The 19,085-nt window shown below is 38.3% G+C and overlaps 1 protein-coding gene and 1 long non-coding RNA gene across 2 annotated transcripts; one reads left to right on the plus strand and one right to left on the minus strand.

Moving 5' to 3' along the window:
* Window positions 1–17: 17 nt before the first annotated feature.
* Window positions 18–2,493, plus strand: LOC136244378 (uncharacterized). Its single transcript, XM_066035949.1, has 5 exons — window positions 18–50; window positions 163–288; window positions 467–638; window positions 772–1,174; window positions 1,259–2,493. The coding sequence occupies exons 1-5, from the start codon at window positions 18–20 to the stop codon at window positions 2,397–2,399; spliced, it is 1,875 nt and encodes a 624-aa protein (XP_065892021.1). The 3' UTR covers window positions 2,400–2,493.
* Window positions 2,494–18,050: 15,557 nt separating this feature from the next.
* LOC136244217 (uncharacterized) lies at window positions 18,051–18,636 on the minus strand. Its single transcript, XR_010695092.1, has 3 exons — window positions 18,334–18,636; window positions 18,212–18,285; window positions 18,051–18,150 (listed from the first exon to the last, which is right to left on the minus strand). It is a non-coding gene; the product is annotated as an uncharacterized lncRNA (long non-coding RNA).
* Window positions 18,637–19,085: the final 449 nt, after the last annotated feature.

The following is a 19,085-nucleotide window of genomic DNA, read 5'->3' on the forward strand; positions in this document are numbered from 1 at the left end:
CTACCAGTTACATTGTCATGATAAAACAGGACCACAATATGTCAGAAATTGTAAGCGTACACTTCTGTGCATGTAATTGTATGCAATGATATGTATCCAGAACTATATAAAAGAGAATGTAGTTAAAACAGTAGTTTTAACTAATTCTATATCATTTTTCAGATGCCCATTATAATAGCTTCATCAAGTGATTTGGACAGCTCAGTAATGATTACTGGTGTGAATGAGTTTAATAGTCGTAGACGTCGTGGAGCAACAATGAGAATGAACAGGGAGGGAGTTGAACTGGTAAGTGATATACCTAAATATACATTTTTGTGCTCAACTGGTACATACATGTATATAGCTATAATAGTGTGCAGGGGGGTGTTGTTGATAACTATATACCCTGCAAGATTACAATGGTGTCTATCTCACCCTTTGAAACTAAAAAAAAATCATCTGTCATAAACCATTTCAAATTCAGATGTGTAACCAGTCAGTTGTGGAGTATATTGAAGAAGATCAAATGATCAACATGACCTCACCAACATCATTGTGGCATTTGGACAGAATTGACCAATCTGATCTTCCTCTCAATGGACAGTATGGTAGTCCTGGTAATGGCACAGGAGTGGATATATACATATTTGATACAGGTCAGTGGATACTTATAGATCTGTAATACCTATAATGAAAAGAAAGTCAACATTTATTAATTTAATTGAAGTCAAAAGCAAATTAATAAATGTGTCACCAAAACTTTTTGAAACTCTTAATATCATGTTACAGGAATCAGATTTGACCACAATGAATTTGAGGACAGAGTATTGCCAACCTTTTATGATCCGGTTGATTTGATCACTGGTAGTAGTCAACAAGGACGTGATTGTCAAGGACATGGAACTCATGTTGCTGCGTTGGCTGCTGGAAAGACTTTTGGTGTTGCCAAAGATGCTACTCTATACAGTATTCGTGTCCTCAGTTGTAGTGGATCAGGATCTTTTGCTAATGTCATTCTTGGACTAAATCACGTGATTGGAGAGAAGATAGCTCAAGGGGATAGGAAGATTATAGTGAGTATGTCACTACGTGGACCGATAAGTCGATCTGTGGGTGAAACAATCAAAGATGCTACTGATGAAGGAATCCTAGTTGTAGTTGCTGCTGGAAATGACTTTAGTGATGCATGCAGGTATGCAATGTGCTCTCACGTGCTGTTAGTTGTTCATATAATATATAAAGATGTACAGGATACTTACTACTTTGTGTGATACAGGTTTTCACCTGGTGCATCTCCTGATGCTCTCACAGTCGGAGGATCACAACGACAAGATGAGTTATATCTTAGACTATTTGATGGTACCAACTATGGAAGTTGTGTTGACATCTTTGCTCCTGGTGAAGACATAACTAGTGCAGGATTGAGCAGACCAGATGCCATGGCTACTTTCAGTGGTACCTCACAAGCTACACCACTTGTTAGTGGAGCAGCAGCCATTTATTGGAGTATTAACAGTGATGCTACAGCACAAGACATTAGAGATGATCTCATTTCAACCTGTACCAGAGACAAACTTAGAATCAACCAGGTGGTACCATTAAGCTTCCAAGATACATCACCTAATTGTCTTTTACACATCAACCCTGACTATTTACAACCTCAAGAACCTCAACCATATCAAGTGTTCTACTCTGTATCACCAACACAACTTCAGAACCTCATTGAAGAGATGGGGAAGACTTCATATGCTTTAACTTACATTGATAGATATCAATACAACTCCTCACTCCATTACAGCTTGATATTCAAGTATATGGCTGAGGTAGAATTCCAAACATTGATGTTTACAAAGCTGGGTCAACTAAAGGATGCATCTTCAAATCTCCTTCAACCTCAATATCAACTCACTCTACTATATGATATGGATTCCACTGAATACATAGCTGTATTTCAAAAGACAGATCTTCTTTATTCTCAAATTTATAGTGCTACCAATAAGAGGCACAATGAGACATACCATTACCAGTCTGAAAATAACACACTGATCAGTACAACTGTTGCACTAAACCAAAATAACAGAACAAGATACAGCTCAGTATATGTTGAAGGAAAATTGGCTACTGAACACTTCCCCAGTGTTAGCATGTCTGATCTACAGGAAACAATTACCACACAATACAACAACAAATTTTACTTGACTCACTTCACTACAATCTCAACTAACCCACCCACTTATTCTCTTGTATTTCAGCAGATGACTCGGAGGCGTAGGAGGTATATGGTGTTGACTGATATTGGACCAGGTGAAATCGAAGAGACAATAAACACACAAATTGAAAATGGATCTATTCCATTTGTAATAACTGGTTTAGATACCTCTGATGGGCTAAAATATGTTTTTTCTTTTGAACTTTGATTACTTTTGCTGTCTGTAGCCACAAAAATTTGAACTTCAACTTCCTATAGTATCTGTAATTTACTTTATGTACTTAAATATCTGTGTGTATGTTTTCTGCTGTATAATTATTTTGTATAGCTACTGAAAAGATAATTATATACATACTTACATTCGTTTATTATTAATCATCTCAGGAGGTCAAAAACTGTTTCTGAAAAGTGAATCCAAACAATTAATGCTCCAGTTTATGAAGTAATAGGGACAATGTAGTTGTACTAGTTGTTGGTCCAAATGTGGAATAGTTTCTATGATATATATATATATATATATTATGGTTATCATATGGTACGATAGTATCATACAGTACGATAGTACTGTATAGTAGGGACCACAAAGGAGTAGGCATGGCCCACAAAATAATGTCACCCAAAAAAACAGCCTCAATTTCTCCTGACGATGATGAGGCAGTATTAGTTAGGTAAAACTAAGCCCAAACAAGTTTTCAGATCAACCCGAAACGCTTTCAACAAGTTGCTACGGAATTTTAAAAATAATTTTATTTAACGGAATTTTCTACTGACTGACTGAGTAATTAAGTAAGTAACTGACTGGCTGATTCCTTCAGACAAGCATAACTCGATAACGGCCAAGGCTACAGGCTTGATTATTTCACTGTTCGACATTGCTTTGGCCCGACAGGTGCCTTTTGGCATACCACAGTACGTACAATGCATTCTTCATGGACTTACCAGTGTTCTTTGTCTCCCATTCATCTTTGCTGACCGCAAAAAGTGTCGATTTGGTGATAGCACGTGATGGCTTCCCTTCATAACGGAAATCGTCCGTATTTTTTATAGTGGATATTTTGATAGCAGAGGTGCTTTTCAAACAGTTCTTGATTCATACTGCTGTGTAACGGGTTGAACATAGCCGACAATGAAGCGTAATGGATACTTCACTTTTCAGACAATAATTGATATAATTGGGGCGTCGTCATATCTTGCACAAAATGTAAACCCACAATCAGTTCACTGATCTGCTCTGCCTCCCTTCAGATCAGTGAGCATTAGTGAGATCTGCAATGCTACTCAGCACATCAGTGAGTTTTGCTGTGTGTTGACTCTCTCAACTGGAGATAGGTGGTCTAATTTTAGAGAACCTGTCCAGAGGTCTCTTAGAGATTTTACAGACCTCATTATCTAGGATTTTATGTGCATACCATTTTCTAAGTGTTGAATGTATGAGTTGTGGGCTTTCCAACATGCACATTGGAATTGTTGATACCTTTGCCAAGCATCAGTAAACTTAGACTTTACCTGTGAGGAAGACGCTTAATGGTGGAATTCATTCAGGGAAGACTAGTGCATATCTAGACACTAGTATTTGAACACTTTCATAAGACATCAATAGACCATGTTTCTATAAAAACTGTTTGTGATGTAGTCACCAATAATATCATTGTCTGCCCTGTTCCAGAGTTTATAACATTGCTTTAAAGGATCACTTTGAAACAACCATCATTAGTACTTTGTTGAAACTATTGTCAGGGATTAGTGACCATGATCTTGTGTATATAGAGTCCACTATGGCAGTCAAAGAACAAGAAAAATGTCGAGGGTATTAGTAGATTTGGTTGGAAAGTTGACAGTTTGATGAAGTAGACCTCAACCCTAAGAAAAGTTTCACACAAATGGATTGGGTAATTGTCACCACTGACTAAATAGGAATCCCAATTTATATTAGGGAACACTTCCCTGAATGTTAGTTACCAGGCAAAGTAGCCACTTCAGCCTAGTTACTTTCAAGTAAAATACACAACCTTAATCGTGGAGCATCTACACTTGGTTGTAACATGAATCGTGCAAACACTGAAGAATGTTTTGTTTTTTTAAAGCATGGTTACTAGTAACTATGTAACTAGTTATGAGTTAAGTTACTTTTTGGACTGTTATTCCTAGTTACAAGTTACTAGTTAGATATGTAACAAGTAGTCTATTACATAACTTATATTGATCCCCAACTCTGCTGCTGTATCCTTCTGGAGCAAATACTGTTGTAGCAACTTCTCCGGAGAGTTTGTACTCATAGCAAGGTGCTAATTTAATTTTCTCCAGAGTGATTAGTGTGAATATGTGAAGTCAATATTTCAGAGCAGAGTATATAGTGCACACAGATTCCAGGTGTTACATGACTTCACTGTTGTTATACATTCTCCCTACTCCCAATATCTACCTTTCTCCTTAAACTCCTCCCTCCCAAATTATGACTATAATCTATCATACCTTCACATAGTTCCCACTTGGCACCATTAACGAACCACCCTACACTAGGGTCATAGTGTTTGGAGCTCTCTGCCATTGTATGATTACTGTTTCTGCCTTGAGGAGTTTATTACAGTATATAATATTATGTGTTCAATCTTGCTACTGCTAAAGAGCAATTTTCTGAGCACCATTAGTTTGTACATGATCAACTATTTTATGTACATCTCTGTGTAAATTAGATATTGGTTTGATGAAAACATGACTGATCATCAGTTTGTGCTACATGTTATTATTGATGGCTTCTTCCTGTCTACACAAGCTGATCAGTGGGTTCCACTTCCTCTTTGTCTAATAATACAATGCTTTACAGAAGGTGAATAAACCATACAAATTTGAGGGTCATCTTTGCCAAATTTAGTAAAGTGCATGGCATCTTGCTACATTGAAGTGATTTGCACTGAACACATAGTTATATAGTTTAGTATTAACACCTGTGCTACCTACAGTACTAGCTAAATTATTGTAACTTTGAATGGTCTTCATTATCTTTTACTATGTCTCCACAATAATGTCAACAATAAAATCGTAGGAATTTGCATAGGGAGACTTCTAAATAGGGTTTTCTCACCATTGGAGCTTCGTGTGTAGAATTAATTCAGAAACATCCTCAGTCAAGCATCAGTTTGACAATATTATATGGTTTTAGAACCTATACAGAGGACATAATCTGTTTGTATTATTTGTTTCATTATGTCATAGCTAATTGTGATTGATATAGCTACATACTTGTGTGTATTGACTTTACCAGCTAACATAACACGCCTCATAATTGGTACACAGTGCTACATCATGTGGTGACTAGTTAGTATCCACACAAGTAGTAGTGTGTTTGCATTATCATGATCATAGATGGTTTTGCAAGACCTTAGTGTCCTTTTTTTGCACAGGTTTTTGTGAAATCATGACAGGTTACCATTTAGGAGTTACTGGATGTTTAACTAGATTACTGCTGGTTCCTGGAATAAACATTCTCTTGTAGAGATTGAAGGTTTTTCTACATCTATGAGGGGATGAGTCATATTTGATCATATCTGCAAATCAGATCAAATGCACAATAGGAGGGAGCAACTGTAGTATGATAGTGTGTCCCAATTACCATCAAACATTTAATGATGCCAGGGCACAAGATGGAGATTACTATACTTAGTTCATTCTGTCCACTACATGTAGCAGGATGACATCACCTGTGAAGGTATACCAGGTCCAGGTATGCATGTGCCATGTATGTACGCATTTATGTCGACAGCAACCGGTAAAGGTCCAGGTGAAACTTCAGGTGCCACACCTTCACCTGTGGGACATGGTACAACCTCTTGTGAGTTACTAGTCCTGCTCCAGGAGGATCTGCCTGTGCTGATTCATAGCACCTGGGTAGCACACAGGTGTCAGTAGGCAGGGGCGGATATAGGGGGGTTTCTGAGGTTTCCAGAAACTGGTCAAGTGTATGCAGGTATATTTTACAGTGATTTGCAATGGTACAAAAGTTCAGATCGAAATACTCTAATAGAGCAGTCAACCACTAGCCACATTTTGTATTTTCTTAAGAACTGTAAGTACACCTGTAGCTAGCTAGCTACTTTATTTACCTGTGCGAACACAGTAAAAAATGGTCCAAAATGTTATAATATAGTGTTAAAATTAGAAAATTTTCCTGGGGGCATGCCCTCAAGATCCCCAGAACAACATCCATGTCTGTTATATGCATCAAATTTGCTGTCCCTTAATTTTTTGGTCTGCACCTGATACTGTACCAGAAGCAAGCACAATTAAGCAGCTTACCTTATACCTAACACAATTCTATTTTAAACTGTTGATATTGTTACCAGATTCAATTTCAAATTACACAAATCTTGCCCCCCATACCCCCTAGATTAAAATTTGCGTATAGCAAAAATTTGGAAACCAGTCACCAAATTCCTGGGGCTGCCCTGGAGTAGGTGTGTTTTTGTGTGTATAGCATGTCTGTGTGTGCAGAGTGTATTTGATGTGTGCCTTTTGGAACTCAAATTGGATATTTACCACTTATATCAGCAGCTTACAAGCTGCCAAAGGCAAAGAATACATTGTTACTGACACTCATTCTTAAGATGGGTTTGTGTTAACAGCTAAGATATTCTACTCTTACTGATATATAGCTACATGTAGAGTGATATATAATATTATGGTATAACCAGTATTTGTCATCTAATGATTATTTTGTAATTTATAACAATAGCTATAGCATACAGTTACTTGGTTTAGTCATTACCTGCTTCACGTAGTGTAACACTGTGCCACTAGTATATATACAATCACTGATGTATGCATGGAGTTTTTCAGAGTAGTCTGACATGTAAGCTATATAGCTACTGCTGAAACAGCTTATAAAGTTTACTTATACTGGTGTAAAAGGTGATTATACATAGCTAGCAGCTGCATAATTCTATGAAGCTATATAACAATTTCTCTTAATACTAATTGTATTGTATACACAATTTCCATGCAATTAAAAAAAAGTGTAATACTTAATGTGTCCAGCCAATGAAATTACTAATATTAGTATCAGTGTGAGGTAACATTACATCAGCAGGCTGCAGTTAGTGTGTCATCTCTGCTTTGGGTGTTTGCATCTAGAACATGATATGTAGGATAAGTGTACCCATATTACATGTAATATTACATGATACTGAATAGAATACAAAATCAAAGGATAATTCTATTGTTAACTAGACTATAACATCTTTCTTTGAGTTGACTATAGCACCAATTGACTGTGTAGAAATTGTTGTCTGGGATGTGACTTTTGGACCTGACCACCTTCACAGGCCATGTTATTCTGTACATGTAGCAGACAGGATAGATTAAATTCTTCCATCTCCATCTTGCAAACACTTAATTGTGCCTTGACATGCCCTAAGGCAAAGAATTGCACTACAGTCTGTTGTGAGTCTTGATCTGATGCTATCATGCCTATGTCTATAGCTATATCCTCAAAGTTGATTCCTCCCCTCATAGAAGCAGTGGTAACATAAATTCCAGTCTCTACAAGGGAATGTATATTCCAAGTTTGTTACAACATCCATGCAGCAACCACAAACTTGTGCAAAAAGAGACTATGTTTTGCTGTATAAATACATTGCTACCCATGCACTCCTATGCCTGGTCTGACTTAACTACCCAACCATGTACATGAGCAATTCCCAGTAGTATACTGAAAAACTATAAGCTTGCAATAACTAATGGTAAGAGCCAACACAAGTCTTGCATATGGAACTGTTTTCTTACTGCTGCATGATACTATAAATGAAGTTTGTAAAAACAACTGATAGATAGGGTATTGGCTAAGCTGAAACTAAAAGTAGTTAATTCACAGTCACTACTCAGAAAGTAGCTAAAGTTATCGCTATACAACTGAAACTAAAAGCAACAAACTACAAATGTGTTAAACCTAAAATGCTGGAGTGCATGCATTTAACAGATTTAGCCTGCGATAATTTTTGATCTACAATTCCTTTTGTCTGGTGTAGCAGGTATGTACGTGACTGAGTTGTCAAAATTATAATTTAGCTAGAAAATCTTGTTTGTTATCCGGCTGCTTAATTGTGTAACATCAGCAGAAAGTAAAGGAAATTTCATTGTCCCAAAATGGCAAGAAGTGATGAAACTATTGGATTTACCTACATTGCTAACTACATACTGATGGGAGAGTTTATATTCTAGTCATAATTACTCAAACTGCATGGGTGGGCAGGAGGATAATGATACCATTTGTGTCACTTGTTATTGTATGTGTGTGTAGTGCATGTTTGGCTATATATCTCCAGATGTGATTAATTAGTGGCTATACTATGAAGTACAGTAGGACCTCCATTATCCGAACACCTGTGTACCAGTTCAACCATAAAAGTGGTTCAGATAAGTGAAGCCCATTCATTTATAGAGTTCTGTTCAACTACTCTAATAGAACATACACTTACTGTTCGGATAATCGAGGCCCTACTGTAGTGAAAATATCAAGCTGTTTGCATTATAGTAATATTTTTGAAATATTATCAAGCAAATCTTTATAGCTGGTATGTGTTCCTATTATGAGTCAGGGGGTATTATGGGTCACCATTGCAAAACCAAATAAAATGCTTGCTGCAGAAGATAAAGTCTACAACTATGTACCTACACATTAAGGCAAGTAAGCAAAAGCCCTATTATGCCCCTCATCACTACTGTGCATGTGCAAATATTGTTTAATGGTGCACTTTAATTTTCTTTAATAAACCAAAGAAGTAAACACGTGGGGGAGACTGTTCTTAACCAAAACAGGTCTTAAAGGAAAAGGTGTGAGTACATAATTTATAAGTAAATGTAGTTATATAACTTTGCGTGGGCGAGATCAAAGGAAAAAGTGTACTTTAAATTTCATAAAGCACACTCTCAGCCGGCCAACTGCTTCATCGACCTTTGCGGTGCAATAAAGCACTCTTTGTGGGCAATAAAGCACAGTCGCCCACGTGCCTTAGTGTAGGCTAATAGCCTACGGGGCTCGCGCCAGTACGACTAATCACCCAAGCCGGTGAAGGCTGATAGCCTCGCCGCGCTGAGTGATCAATCACCCCAGCCGATACGAGTTCCACCACTGGATTGCTTTTAGACATACCTAAATGCTTCGATGATGGGTGGGAGAAGATAACGTTGCTGTTACGTTTGTTAATGTAAATGGACAAGTCCTGGAGATATCACGGAAATACTTCACCATGTGACTCACAATAGAATCGATTGTGGGTTGCGAGCAAAACCTGCCAAAAGACGCGATGAACGTCTACTATGCCAAACTATGGTGAAATACGCGTGAGTTACTTTGTTAAACTAGTTTGTGTGCGTTCAGGCTGCTAATAGTTCGTGCAACGCTTGTTAATTACGAGTCCTAGTGTATGGTGAAGCTACACGACTAGAAAGTTCCATAAATCATTTAAAGCATAGCCGCGAGTGCTATATGAAAAATAAAGTACGAGGCGCGCGGCCGAGTACTTTATTTTTCATATAGCACCCGCGGCTATGCTTTAACATATACGTATAAGTAACTTATCAAAATTGTTACCCACAACTGTCAGCTCTGCTCTTATAATTCGCATTGAAGAAGCCATTTATGTTTTAAATAGATTCATCAGCCACTTCCTCGATTATGGCGCAGGCAGGTAACCATCATTAAAAGTGATCAATCAGGTTAAGTCAATGGCTTAAATACTTGCTCTTTGTTTTATCTGAATGAAGAGCATAATTAAGTAAAACTATACATGAGTCAAGTATGGTTGTGTGCATAAATACACAAACTTTTATGATAAACTGAAAGTGTGCATGTTTACACATTTCACGCATTCATGGAAACATTAGGTGGTATAGCTCAACTCCTTTAGCCTAAAATACACGTTATTAATTGAAATTCTATTCACTAGGCTACTTAGGGAAGGTTAAATAAACACTGTAACAGCGGAGACTTATTTGTTATGAAGCGAAGAACAATGGCGATCAGTGCAATGGCGATCAGTGCAATGGCGATCAGTGCAATGGCGATCAGTGTTATCCGTCAACCAAGCTTCTCACCACGTGTTTAACTTCGATTGTAGGTCTAATCATGTGAGCTTAGTATGGCCTAATGCAAAATTTAACGCTGAAGCGAATAAACTTTAATAAACTTTATTGAAAGTCGATTGGAACAACTGCCATCAAGTTATGGATCATTTTATAAAGGTATGTAAAAGTTTTGCATGTTTAAGTAATAAAAAGTTGATTACACGGCGAGTTCTGGCATCATGCTTTAGCACAAAGGGGAAAGCCCTAGGTATTATTGTAATACTTATTACATTACGAGTAGAATGAAGTATATTGCGTAGCCATAGGAGGTATGCTTCGAAAGTTATAGCACTTTGTTTACAACCATGCTTATTTGCCTATATATAGGCTTATGCGCGTTTAAGGGTTAACTGTGTTAACCAACGATGAAGAAGACCAGTTGGCTGTCTATTGTGTAAGTATGGCAGACATGGGGTATGGACTTAATTGCAGAGAACTCTGCTACCGGGAACTGTTTTCCATTGCAGTGATAGTGGCTGGGTGAATTATTTTGCAAGTAGCTTGATTTCTTCGTCAAGCTAATCTTACCATCTCGACCTGTTCTCCTTTTACTTGATGGCCATGCTTCCCACATGTCCATTGAGGCAATTGAAGTGGCTAGGAGTAATGAAGTTCATATGCTGTGTATATCGGCTCACACTGCCCACATACTGTACAGACAAAGCACTATGTATAACAGATACCCAAGTTTTAGATGAATTAAAGCAAAAAGAGAAAGAATAAGAATGAAAGGAAGAAGGAAAAAAGCACGTAAAAAGCCTATACCAAAGCACAAAACCCACCAAAGATAAAACAGACAACCTTAATGACCAACTACAACTTCTTTCTATGATGATACTGGAAATGAGGAGAGTGAAACTGAGTGTCTTGCATGTGGTCTTGTGTATGGATGTCCTGATGATAATTAAATGAAGTATGGATTTGTTGTGATAGCTGTGGACAGTGGTGGGACATTGGATGTACAGAAATTAGTGAAGAAAATATTATTTAAAATTAGCTATGTGGTTTGTAACTTGGCATGCAAATGTTCTGTTATTTGTATGTTTGTACGATTTTGTGTATTGTGCATTCTGATGTCAATAAGGGTTAAACCCAGTTATCTTATAATTAAATCACAGAATTTTGTGCATGAATTGTTTGAAAATTGTGTATCGCAGAAAGCTTTCTTGTAGTGACCCATAATAAGCGCTTATCTATTTATAAGCGCATGTGCGAAGGACTAGACCAGCACTCCACAGAATGCCAATACAAGTTTAACCACAGGTTAAAGGGTGCCGGTTAACTTAAGGAGAAGCATTGCTTGCGCGGGCGGCCGCCATGTCGTCACGTCGTTCAACGTTGCAGCACATGATGAATAAGAGTAGTAATCAGGGGCAAGCGGGATATTCTATCCGCTATTTTGTTCAGAGTGGCAGCTTGTGTTTCGGCTCTTCAATAGTGTCATGGATCCTGCTGGACTCCAAGGAAGCAGTGTGCCTCCTATGACGCCTGTACCTATGCTTGTTGCTAGCACGTCAGCCTCGACGTCAGCACCAGTGGTCTCGACAGGGGCCCCTTCTACCCAGGCAGCTACTTCTGCTCAGGCTGTAGTGTCCCAGCCCTCCACGTCGACAAGTACGGCTTCGGCGACGGTTAGACTGCGCCTCACTCCCAATGACTTGTCCAGCATTGCCATGGCGGTGGCAGGAATTTTGGGACCGTCACCAAGGAATCCCTTGTCCACAACCACATCAGCCCCGTCAGGCGTGGCTCAAGCTCCACCTAAGTGCGTACGTGTGTGCCAGCTGAATTCATTGCTATGTTGTCTCTTGCCCCATGTTTAGACATTGTGGTTACCTCAGTTGCCCAACTGGATTCAGCCGTGAGGAAGTACTACATAGCGGGCTTAGCAGTATCCTGTCACAAAACCTACCAGTCAGCAGAACGCTGTTACCTGGCCTTCTGCAACAGTTTCACCTACTGACATCAGAGGCCACCCTTTGTTACTTTGTGGCATGTCTGGGTCAGCAAGGACTGTCCGAAAGCTCCATCTGGACATACTTGTCAGCTGCAGATCTCCCATAACTTCCCAGATCCCAACATTGCTCAAATGCCACACCTGTGACAGATTCTCCAGGGTATTAAAGCTGAGAGAGGCAAGAGAGGAGTACCATCCCATTCCCGACTCCCCATCACCCCCATGGTCCTGAAGAGGATGAAGCCCTTTTGGATTACTGAGTGCCCCTCGTTTGACTCGGTAATGCTCTGGGCAGCAGCTGTTGTTACCTTTTTCACTTTCTGCCGCTCTTGGGAAACCACAGTAGCCGAGGACTCGGGATTCGACCCCACTGCTCACCTCTCATTCTCTGATGTGGCGGTGGATTGCCCAGTTTACCCATTGGTGGTGTCTCTGCTCATCAAGCGCTCCAAGACGGACCAAGGAAGGGAGGGGGTTAAAGCGTTCATTGGTCGGACGGGCGATGACCTCTGTCCAGTCAGTGCCCTCCTGGACTATCTGAACTTGCGTGGAGGTGCTCCAGGAGCATTGTTCCGCTGGCAAGATGGGCCTCTCCCAATCTAGATTTGTGGCTGCCATCCGACGAGTACTCTCCGCTGCTGGTCTCCCAGCAGAAGAGTTTGGAGGACATAGCTTCAGAATAGGGGCAGCCACAACTGCTGCCGTAGCAGGCCTGGAGGATTCCACTATTCAGGCACTGGGTAGGTGGAGGAGTGCTTCCTACCAGCTGTACATCAGAAAGGATCCCCAGCACCTGGCAACAGTTTCAGCTGCTTTGTCAAAGTTTCTGTGACCGTATATTTCAGTATATCCTGTAACTTATCCATTGATGCTTCGTGTTAGCGCTCAGGGCCCTCGTAAATCCAACCTGGTCAAGGTTGTTTGAATGGGTGAATGGGTGCTAGTGTGCTGTAGTATTGTCACCGTGGGGAAATGCTAGCCTGCTGCCCCCGCAGTCTAGCTTAAATGGGTTTGGCATCCCCACGGCCTCGAAGGGAGGGAAGGTAACATATACCTAATCCAGCATTTGGCTTGCATGCTCTTAGCGGGTTACCATGCTCAGCATCCAGGCAAGAGCCCCTCCTGTCGGTTACAGCTGAAGTTTTCCTCAAGTCAGGTTGAGTTGTAAATAGGGATAATGTTTACATAACCGTTAAAGCATTAGAGGACGAGCTCAGTAAAGTTGGCTGGTGTGGTTGTGTATATACTTGACACGATGGGCCAAGAAGGAATGGATAACGAAGGTGAAAGCTCAACGACAACACAGGTATGAAGAAAAATGGAAAAAGTTTGCTGAAGTTGTGGAAGAACTTAAGGATGGAGACTATTTAACAGTGACTGTGAAGCCAGGACAACAACAGGCTGCAGGTGAAGAGTCAGCTATGCAAGGAGGCTTGCCTAAAGTGAGACAGTGAGCTGGTTAAATACGTATGGTGGTAGTTAACTGTATAGCTATATAGCATAATCCTTTTAAAGCTTATATTCGCTTGTGCAGGAAGAATTGACGTCCAAGAGTGCTAATTTACTGGCAAAAATTTAAAGAAACAGTGGTTGCACCAACATCTGCTCCAACTATTGCTTTCTGATGATGAGTTAAATGCACTAAAATATGTTGCAGGATATGTCTCATATTCCCTACTAAAGAGATATGAAAGCAGACAAAACCAACTGTATTGGAATCCCTTAGAAATATGGCAGTAGCTGGGATGACAGTGACATCCACAACTGATAGTTAACCGAGGAGAATCGTTTCCTATCAACGACAAGTCATTTCAGTTATTCATTGTCATTGACAGCATTGTTGTGCACACACTGTCTACTAGTTATGTGAACACAGTACAACATAACATCAAAATCCAAACAATAAACACATGTACGAAAAACATGCAGGTTCAGGAAAAGTGAATTGTATTAACCAAATATATTTATTGATTTTGAGAAGCCCGAAGAGAAGATAAGAAATGAAAACACAAAAAAGTTTACGCCAATCCCTTGTATCAGAGTGATGACAATTCATCAATATCCAGTTATATACCTATAGATACATGATCACGAATGTGCAGTTTTATATGCACATATACTCCCATTCTCAAATTATGTGCTGTAATAGCTAGTTAGTGGCTTGGCTGTTGTAATATTCATGTTGTATTTATATTGTCATGTTAATACATTGTTACAATTAATGTCGATTTTTAGAATGCCTTTTTGGCAGATGAACCATTGCTGCAGCTGTTAAATCTGTCTGCTGCAGCTGTTATATCTGTCTGCTCCAGTTTCTTCTTCCATAAGCAGTTGTCACTTCTCTGTAATGTTGCCTTCAAGCCATTAAATATTGTAAAAAATTATCTTCCAACCACTGCATTAATGTAAAACATTATAGTACTTATTTAGAAAATCACCTTATATGAAAACATTCAATCTGAGGTCATCTGGCTTAGTGTAAGGCTTCAAATTGCAAATAATAACTAACAGAACCAAATGTGTTTTGTACAGAGACAGTCTTTGTAAATCTTATCATAATTGGAATTCCAAAGAATGCACATATCAATCTACAAATGATAGGATTTATACTACTAGTACTATTAATTTTAGCTTACTTATCCCACCAGAACAGTTATAATGCTATAAGCAACTTAAAATGAGATCAACAGCAGCTGAAAGGAAGTTAAAAGCAGTCATGAAGAAGTTGATAAATAAAGAAGGCAATCAATCACCAACAACTTTTCACCTCCTGGTCAATTCCATGAAACATGAAACCACACAGTTCAAAATTAAATGAAAAGATTTTTAATCCATTATGTAATCATAAATACTCATACAACTTATAGTGTTATGTAATACAAAAATATTTTAAAAATTGGTTGGTACAGCTGCATGTGTTATGGTAGTAATATGATGAACTGTCTTTTTATGCAAAATTTCACCATTGTGAGACTTTACAATTCAAAAGGGCAAATATCCTAAATGATTAGATTATATTTAGTTAACAACTGTTTTTTGGATCAATTTTCACATGCTTTTAAAGAATCTATCACTAAAATCTTGCTTCAGTGTTCATGACTTCTATCCCAGGGTGCATAATTAGAGTGTTGTGGTACCATACATCCGTAACACATATACACACTAAAGTTTTTCTAGTGGCCCATACACTGCTACAAATTTGGTGCCACTTTACATTATAAATAAGTTTGCAATAAGACACAATACTGCACCATAAATATTGTGATTCTATTTAAAGAACAGGTAATACTGGTGTTACAGATGTACAAAATACTTGTACGTCCATAACGTACGTCCGTAACAACAATGCTTCTGATGGTCGACTTTGTGTATAATTTTAGTGCACATGCACCAGCTATATTATTATTACAATATGACAAGTTTTATTTCTTGTAAACAAATAAGTCACTGTAAAATAATAATAAGAAGAACAAAGTGAATTCAGCTGCCTGTAGCATGTGAATAACAAGTTTGGAAATATAAATAATGTAAGGTCAGTTTTCACTTGTGAAATATTCTTAAAAACAAAGTATATTTACACTGGCAATTAGTTAGTCAAAAAGTGAATAATGTAAGGTCAGTTTTCACTTGTGAAATATTCTTAAAAACAAAGTATATTTACACTGGCAATTAGTTAGTCAAAAAGTGTTTAGTAATAGTTGGTCAAAAAATTTAATTGGCAGCTGAACTTTTGGCAGTGTATAAATAGACAGCATCTTACAATAGCTGTCATTTTAGTAGTAGAGGAAAGCAAGCAATGTCAGGGAAAGAGAGGCAGGCAAAATGGCGAGAGAGAGTTTCCTTCCTCTGATTTCAGATGATTTGAATCACACCAAGCATAGCATTTATGTTTATATGGAATATATAATGAGGCTGTTGAAACAGAAATATATATATGTAATTTGTTGTTTATACATACTGTCAGAACATACTAATACATACTAATACATACTGTATGGAAAACATATGTAATACACTACATGAACATTTGTAGGCAATTAGTTTCAACTTTGTTTTTTTTTTTTAGATATTAAATATCTTCAGTGATGGACCCAGCTCACAATTTAAGCAGAAGTATTTGTTTTCTAATTTGCATGCGTGGGAACAGGATCATGGCTTTAAAATTAAATGGAATTTCTTTGCTACGTCTCATGGTAAAGGTCCTGTGGATGGCCTTGGGGGATCTGTGAAAAGATCTGTGTGGAGGAATGTGAAAAGTGGAATGTCACATATAGAAAATGCAAGAGTATGCAGGAGTCGCAAAAGAGAGAAACCTTAACATTCACATTGAGTATATTGCTCATACTGAAATAAACGATATGAAGCCGAGCTTAGATGCTAAATGGTTAAATGTTTGCACGGTACCAGGAACACAGTAACTACACTGCATTGTCCCAAATGGACCCGACAAGCTTTTAGTCGCTGAGACATCAGATGCCAATAGTTTCACAGTTGTATCGATCAGAAAAGCAGAAGCTGATGGCCATGATGAAGAGGAAGATGATGGTGAAGAAGATGATGGTGAAAATGAGACAGATCTCACACCAGCATCACCATTGCAACTAACTATTGGGCAGTGGGTTGTAGTGGATTATGGGGTGACTGCTTTCCAGGAGAGGTAATGCAATTTGATAACGATGACGTCGAGGTCAGTGTCATGCACAAGAGTGGAAAATTCTGGAAGTGGCCTACCTCTGCTGATAAGATATATTACCCCTTGGAAAATGTTAAGAACGTTATTGAGCCTCCCGAAGTTGCAGGATCAAGGGGACAGTTTTCATTTGATTACTTAATTTCGTCTTAGTACTATGTTACATGCATTGTCAATAAGCTGACATTTTCTTGTTTTGAATCTGCACACACTACGAATTTTCATATTTGTATAATTGTTTATGCATAGTTGTTGTATTATACAAGTCCTAACTAAGCATTAAATAAGTAAATAGGAACTGTACGAAAAATCGCAATCTAAGGTCTCACTTAGTCAGAGCTAAATGGAGTTGACTGTGATGAGAACTCTCCCCCTCCTATTAAAATGGAAATTAATAGACCTCTGTTTATGGTACATTTTACTTGAACAGATGTAACAACTGTTAGACACTACCCTTACAAACACAAAATAGCGAGATTAACTTGTATCTTTTAATCATATGATTCTATTTTATTCACCCACTAACCTATAAATTAAATCTCGTGCACTATAAAAGTATGTAGTTTCGCATGGTTAACACACGCACACAATAAAACATACCTTTTTTATAATAGCAACCACTTTATTCGTCACGCTTTTCATTATCGCTTTGATCCCAGCTGAATGATATGAAACCACAGTAGACTAAATACACGTGATTTCACCAGTCACGTGAGTATACACAGTATCTTTCCCTCAAGCCACTGACTACAATTTTTTAAAATCCACAACTCTCATTGGCCACCCTAGCACATTTGCATAGTTACGCTTTGAACAACCATTTAAGCTGCTTTACTTTGAACTAAGACTCTTACGAGACAAGCACCATTATATCAAACTACCAAGCTTCGTATTCTCCTGAAGAGGTATAGTGAATAAGAGTTTTATCTTATCGTAAACTTCCTTCCGCTCTTAGCATTCTACAAGGACCACCCGCTTTGTCAAAATAAATTAATTATCGTGTCGCTTCTGGAAACCCCTTGGATAACCCCTTCCTAACCACAAATACACGCATGCCGCCGCTTAATTCAAGGTATTCTACAAACATAATTTTTATTTCAACACTTTTCAACATAATTTATTTATTTATTTTCATATCACCAGTTCTCCAATACTTAAAGTCATCATAGAGACTAGCTACTTTCCCTGAGCCCACTAAAATAAAAGCAAATTTGGTTAACATGACAAGGTAAGCAATAAATTTATTTCCAATTACCTTAACATTATACATACAGCTCCATACATTCTTTTCTTCATTCTTGTGACCTAAGAACGTGTCACCTGAGGAAGCTATCAAAAGCAGAAATGTATCGTGACTAGTATTACGTTCTTAGTTACCTGACTATTGACAATACTATTGTCAGAGTCTCCTGGAATTCTGAACAACGCCACAGAGTTCTGTCTACCATCTTCTCTCTCACCAATCACCTCTTAACACATATCTTAACTTACTACAGCATTAAAATTAAACATTTTATTATTTACATTTTTTTTCCTCTTCACCACGCAAATAGCATTATTGAAGACATGGATAGTAGTCTCCTGGATGTGTCTGCAGATATCATCAGTGAGACCCCCAAAAAGAAGCCTATGTCCCCGAAGTCATTTGCCAAGGATGTTGTTGAACGCCTGGCAATAGTAACACCATCAGGTAGAGTCGATGCCGCCGAATTCTTAAGTTCCAAAATGAAGAAACATTCTGTATACACAAGCAAACAATGAAATGGTCCAAAGAATAGGCTGACTTAATGAAGAATGAATCATTCTTTAAATTTCTTTTGATAAAAAGATCATGAATCCACAGAAGCAAACGGGAGCTATGGACCGTGCCTTATGTGCCATTGCTATAGTAACATTTCTTCTACTGTTTAAGGAAGATCCAACAGCCATTGTCCTTAATCAAGCAAATTGTGGCCACGTTTTGGAGACAAAAACAGCAACCAAGTTTCCAACTTTAAAAAGCATGTAGATTAACTAATAGGATCAGTACACCCAGCACTGCACTGTACATTATATCTACCAATTGCCAGATGACAGAAGAGAGTTGGTTTGCTACGACAATTGTCATGAGTGGTTCTGAATTACATTGG

Source organism: Dysidea avara, chromosome 14 (assembly GCF_963678975.1).
Source record: "Dysidea avara chromosome 14, odDysAvar1.4, whole genome shotgun sequence".
NCBI lineage: Eukaryota > Metazoa > Porifera > Demospongiae > Dictyoceratida > Dysideidae > Dysidea > Dysidea avara.